The sequence below is a fragment of the Schistocerca serialis genome, chromosome 6 (assembly GCF_023864345.2).
Source record: "Schistocerca serialis cubense isolate TAMUIC-IGC-003099 chromosome 6, iqSchSeri2.2, whole genome shotgun sequence".
Lineage (NCBI taxonomy): Eukaryota > Metazoa > Arthropoda > Insecta > Orthoptera > Acrididae > Schistocerca > Schistocerca serialis.
Window position 1 is genome coordinate 688829998 of NC_064643.1, and position 6643 is coordinate 688836640.

At 45.4% G+C, this 6643-nt stretch overlaps 1 protein-coding gene across 1 annotated transcript; it reads right to left on the reverse strand.

Annotated features, from left to right (window-relative positions):
• Positions 1–5419: 5419 nt before the first annotated feature.
• Positions 5420–5917, reverse strand: LOC126485034 (uncharacterized). Its single transcript, XM_050108639.1, has one exon. The coding sequence runs from the start codon at positions 5915–5917 to the stop codon at positions 5420–5422; it is 498 nt and encodes a 165-aa protein (XP_049964596.1).
• Positions 5918–6643: the final 726 nt, after the last annotated feature.

The following is a 6643-nucleotide window of genomic DNA, read 5'->3' on the forward strand; positions in this document are numbered from 1 at the left end:
ACATCAAAGAAAATAGCTTTAGCATGAATGCCCAAACACAAAATACTATAAAGTTTTAGAATTTGCAAAGAATAGTAGCTGTTGTATGACCACGAATTTTACATTGAAAAGTAACAAGAAGAAAACTTTAAACGAACTGCTGACTTACTTGTAATCTAATATTAACATAATTTGGAATAGTAGTAAAGGCAGATTCTGTTTATTACAGCTGTAGGTAATATGTATACAATCACTGATTCATTTAGATATATAGTATAATAGTTATTCTGTGTAGGGCATTTACATTGACGTCAATGTAGGTAGGATGTAAAGAGTGGGATAGTAATGGGGGAGGGGGGGGGCGAATTAAGGGGTGGGGATGCGTTGCTTAAATGATTAGCTGTTTTGAACTAATAGGTCTTCGAAATTCTGAAGGACAAATTTGTTTCTCGGTTCAGTATGTACAATGAGTAGCTAGTCAGGAGTTGTATGTGTGTTGATAAAGATTTAGATTTCTTCAAGAGTGTCAAGTATCTCACCTCTGTTGGCAAGATGAAATTTTTGGATATTTTGTTCTATGCTGTTTGCAGAACGATTGTGTTGGGCAAGATGGGTAGTAAAGATGGATTTGTTCAGGTTGTTAACATTGAGTGCAAACATGTGCTCTTTAAAAGTTGTGTGAATCTTTTACCAGTCCGTTCAATATAGAAGCTTGGACATGAGTTGCAAATTAATTTGTATACATCTGACGTTTGACTCTGTTGTATGTTGGTTTTGGTACTTTGTATGATTTTATTCTGTGTTTTACAGTTGACTGAGAAGCTTATCTTAACGTTGTACGTCTTGAACAGGTTGGAAAATTGGTGAGTATTCTTACCTAGAAAAGATAGAATTATAAAAGTGGTCTTCTTGTTTGTGGTTGGTTGTTCAACAATCGGTTTCTTTAATTTTGTTGCATGGGTGGGTTCATCTATTATAGCAGGATTTTACCCATTGTTGGAGGCGACTGATTTAATACTTTTTGCTTCCATATGTGTTTCACTTACGTCCTTTGGGATTTAAAGCATGTCATTAACCATTGTCCTGAAGAATACATTTCTATGTTGGTCTTGGTCGCAAGAAGAGTTATATGTATGCCAATGTTAGTGGCTGTTGGCTTCCTAAGAGTTTTAAAGTTATGCTTTTGAGTTTTATTGGAGAGTTTTAAATGTGATCTGGTCTTTCATACACTAAATCAATTGAATCTTGTAGTGTAATGTGTTAAGTTCTATGGCTAGATATTCTATTTCTTACACAGAATGAAAATGTCATCAACATAGCGTTTGTATTAAAGCAGCCTGTCTTTCAGTAGTGTTTGGGATCTGAAAATGTTGTTTTCAATACTGTTAATAAATACGTCAGTGAGCATGCCTCCAAGACTACTACCCATTGTCGATCTGTCTTCCTGAATGTAATACTTGTTGTTGGACAGGAAGTAGCTGTATGATAATATAATTTCTAGATCACTAAGAGTTTGTAGATTTCAGCCCTACTCATTATTCCATATCTGAGTATGTTATTTCTCATTGTACTGATTGTTTCCTTCCCAAATATGTTTATATGTAAGTTATCTATGTCAAGTGATGCAAATCTATCTGTGGCTGGGATGGGGGTATCTACTGACGAGCCTGTGCCCATTTTCGACAGAGAAGTTATTTTCAAATACGTATGCCATGCGAATAATGGCATTAAGTTTCCTGGTGATTTTATAGATTGCACTATTAATGGAATGCACATTGGAACATAGCAGACAAACTGGTTTATGGATCTTAGGTTGTGATTTCAATTATGGTGCTGATGAATTCACCTCTATATAATGCTTTACTTCTACTGGTGTCAACAGGAAATTGCAGTTTTTAACTAATTTTTTAATCTTATCTCGGAATTTGGGACTAGGGTCATATGCTATTTCTTTTACGCTTTTATTTCTGAGAATTTTATGTGCTTTGATAACGTAATCAGATTCACATATGGTAATAGCTATGTTGCCACTGTCCGAACTGGCAACGAGGGCATTTTCCGTTGGAAGTTCCTTTTTTATGGCGCATACTGTCCTACGTTCATTATTTGTCGTACTGCACCTTCTGGTCTATATTTCTCATAATAATGTTGTTCATCTTATGTGTTATAAGATTAATGAAGGCGAGGCTTTCAGTCCAGCTTGTTTACCGACTACGTTCCCTTCAGAGTATACTAATACGATAATCCCAGTCATATGCAACGTCTCACTCGACGAAAATCCTCGCAAAAAGACAGAAAAATTGCAAAGGTATCACCAATACTTAAGAAAGTAAGTGGGAATAATCCGACCAATTACAGACCCATGCCACTGACGAGAATTTGCAGTTAGGATACTATATTAACTGTATTCAAATATTATAAATTACCTTGAAGAAAAGTCTATTGACAAATAGTTATCACAGATCCAGAAAATATAGTTGTTCTGAAACACAATTAGCTCTTCATTCGCGCGAAGTAATGGGTGGTGTCGACATGGAATCTCAATCTGATTCCATATTTGAAGTTTCCAGAAGGCTTGTGACGTCGTCCCGTGGTTTCTTTGCATCTGGCAATCAAAAAGATGAGGGAATAGTAATTATAACATAATATACCATCCTTAATATAGCCCGCGTTCGCTGTCATTGGGGTGACTGAGTACATCTGTTACTTACGAGAGCCGAGATTATTTTGGCACTAGATCACGCCCATGAGCCATTACATACTATTCGTGTGAAACAGCAAACAAACAAAAAAGTCTTTTTTTTTCTAGGTGATACAACTGTATGGCTATCTCTCCTATGCCACGAAATTTATTCAGCTGCTTTCTAATTGGCAAACACACGTGCCGTATGCTGTTCATGTCCGAAGAAAAATATCAGGGCATTGTTCGGTTCGAAAGCACTTCTGTCGTAGTAGCTTACAAATTGCGATCAGAACCACGTTTATTGTGAAAATCAGAGACAATAAATCCGGCTCAGCATGCATCAAATGCGACTGGAATAGCTTTTATCAAATCATATCAACCAACAGTACCGTTGTGACGTTAGAGTGAATAATGTCTATGCCGTGCAAAGGAAGAGAGATACTTTTTACTCGACAGCGGACTTTTTGTGCCGCGGGAACTGAACTCCAATAAAGTTTCGTGTCGTCCTATACACCAGTCGCTATTTGCATACTCCTGTAATGCTGGTTTGAGGGGATCAATGCGCTTTCGCGTCGTTTCGCTTCGCAGATTTCCTCACTATCTGTATAACTAACAAAGCTACGAATCTAATGCCAAACATTACACGATAACTGACCGCATAAATTTCGTGCGATGGTACGTGAATTTGGTAAACCGGATGGTAGGGGACAGTTTAAAAATCAGAGCGCTTAGTAAGTTTTATCTATTACACTGTTTATTATTAACAGTTTATCAAAGCTCTGAAGTCGTTGCAAGCAACAGCGATAAATTTCAAATAAGGTACGGGAATGCAGCCGGGTTACGTTCTCGACAACCACTGATATTTCTACTGGAGCGCACCCTGCAGATTTCGAGGCAAAACTGCAGCAAAAAAGCGCTGTGCAAGTGAATTTTAAACTGAGTTTTCCACAGAAACTCCGTAAAGAAGTTTTAATTTGCTTGAACAGTGCGAACTTTGTGGCTCTTACTTGCAACGACTTCAGAACGTCGATAAACTGTTAAAATAGACAGTGCAGTAGATAAAACTCATGAGATTTGAGCGTTCTGACTATTAAACTACAGGATTTCAAGGAAGATTTTCGTCATGGAAACTACGCAAAATCATCTTGCATTGGAGTCTCTGCTAAGTTAACATTCAATGACACTTGAAACCACGTTATAGGTTTATAACTTCTTTAACACTCGCTAACTGCGCAGTGAAATATGTCGTACATATGACCGAAAATGTGCACACTGTGATGACGCGGTTCTGTTTCAACTCCATAGCAACTTGAACAATGGACAATGTAACCGATCCGATTCTGCGACCCTTGTCCTTGGCAAATATGCTTGTTGTTGCTGATACAGACTTGCTGAAAGGTTAAAACAAATATTACATAACTGAACATACACTTCCTAAATTCTCATATGAAAGTAATCAAGTCACACAGCACCACTGAAGAAACTATTGCTTCAGTACACACGTAAATGTAAACGTTACGATAATTCATCACAAATTAAATCACGCCGAGCGATCTGAGGCGCCTTGCCACGGTTCGCGCGGCTTCCCCTGTCGGAGGTTCGAGTCTTCCCTCGGGCGTGGGTGTGTGTGTTGTCCTTAGCGTAATTTAGTTTAAGTTAGATTAAGTAGTGTCTAAACCTAGGGACCGATGACCTCAGCAGTTTGGTCTCATAGACACTTACCACCACCACCAATTACTCCGGTACCATTCCTCGCCATCCTTGCCGAACTATTTCTTAATTTAACCTGCAGCCCACGAGCCTACCCCATTTTCTGGGTGTACGTCCTCGGCATCTGAACAGAGGAACCCACTCTCAAAAAAATGATCCACTATGTTATTCTGACTCTTATTATTGCTGCCAACGGAAGAGCGGCTGTAGGGGGGAGATCAGTCGCCAGGGAGTGACGATGGGCCGGACGTCATCAGCTGTTGCTGCTGCTGCTGCCGCTCCCAACGCCGCGAAGGTGCTGGGCTGTTGGGCAGCTGGCCTGCTGGAAACGGCTGGTCTGTTGCAACCAGCTGGGCTGCCAGAACAAACTGCACTGCCGGAACCAGATGGGCTGTCAGAACCGGCTGGGCTGCTAGAAGCAACTGGGCTGCTGGGCAGCTGGGCTCCCGGAACTGATTGAGCTGCTGGAACCGGCTGGGCTGTCAGAATTGGCTGGGCTGCTGGAAGCATATGGGCTGCTGGGCAGCTGGGCCGCTGGAACCAACTGGGCTGCCAGAACCGGCTGGGCTGCCGGAACTGGCTGGGCTGTCAGAACTGGCTGGGCTCCTGGAAGCGACTGGGTTACTGGGCAGCAGGGCTGCCAAAACCAACTGGGCTGCTGGAAATGGCTGGGCTGTCAGAACCAGCTGGGCTGCTAGAAGCGACTGGGCTGCTCGGTAGCTGAGCTGCCGGAACCAACTGGGCTGCCGACACTGGCTGGGCTGTCAGAACTGGCTGTGCTGCTGGAAGCGACTGGGCTGCTGGGCAGCTGGGCTGCCAGAACCAACTGGGCTGCTGTAACCAGCTGGTCTGTTGGAACCAGCTGGGCTGCCAGAACAAACTGGGCTGCCAGAACCGGCTGGGCTGCAGATCCGGCTGGGCTACTGGAAGCGTCTGGGCTGCTGGGCAACTGGGCTGCCGGAACCGACTGGGCTGCTGGAACCACCTGGGATGTCAGAACCGGCTGGGCTGCTGGAAGCGACTTGGCTGCCGGAACCAGCTGGGATGTCAGAACCGGCTGGGCTGCCGGAAGTGATTAGTCTGCTGGGCAGCTGGGCTGCCGTAACCGACTGGGCTGCTGGAACCGGCTGGGCTGTCAGAACCTTCTGGGCTACTGGAAGCGACTGGGCTGTCAGATCTGGCTGGGCTGCTGGAAGCGACTGAGCTGCTGGCAGCTGGGCTGCCGGAACTGACTGGGCTGCCGGGACCAGCTGGGCTGCCTGAACCAACTGGGCTGCTGTAACCAGCTGGTCTGTTGGAACCAGCTGGGCTGCCAGAACAAACCAGGCTGCCAGAACCGGCTGGGCTGCAGATCCGGCTGGGCTCCTTGAAGCGTCTGGGCTGCTGGGCAGCTGGGCTGCCGGAACCGGCTGGGCTGTCATAACCGGCTGGGCTGCCAGGAGCAGCTGGGCAGTCAGAACCAGCTGGGCTGCTGGATGTGACTGGGATGCTGGGCAGCTGGGCTGCCGGAACCGACTGGGCTGCCGGAACCGGTTGGGGTTTCATAACCGGCTGTGCTGCTGGAAGTGACTGGGCTGCTGGGCAGCTGGGCTGCTGGAACCAACTGGGCTGCCGGAACCGGCTGGTCTGTCAGATCCGGCTGGGCTGCTGGAAGTGACTGGGCTGCTGGGCAGCTGCGCTGTCTGAACTGACTGGGCTGCCCAAACCGGTTGGGCTGTCAGAACCGGCTGGGCTGCTGGAAGCGACTGGGCTGCTGGGCAGCTGGGCTGCTGGAACCGACTGGGCTGCCGGAACTGGCTGGGCTGTCAGAACCAACTAGGCTGCTGGAAGCAACTGGGCTGCTGGGCAGCTGGGCTGCCGGAACTGAATGGGCTGCCCAAACCGGCTGGGCTGTCAGAACCGGCTGGGCTGCTGGAAGCGATTGGACTGCTGGAACCTGCTGGGCTGCTGTAACCTGCTGGCACTGCTGGAACTCGAACTGGAACTGGCACTGGCGTTGCTGCTGGGGTGCTGGTTGTGACTGCTGCTGCACATATTGCATCTCCTAACACTTCAACAATTGTACACAACAATTCTTGAAGGCCATAACTCTTTCGAGCTAAGCAGAAGATGTCAAATGACCTCAACAAGGATGGCCTATATGAAACTACAGTTCCACTCTCGTGTTTTGTTTAAGAGAAATAATACTCACATAATCTTGTGTGTTTATGTACATAGATGGGCATAACAACAAAAACTTGTATTTTAATATAACAAGAAATGGCTTACCTC

Excerpts from the sequence above, each read along its gene's own strand:
- LOC126485034 (XM_050108639.1), bottom strand. The coding sequence starts at position 5,917 with ATGAAACCCCAACCGGTTCCGGCAGCCCAGTCGGTTCCGGCAGCCCAG.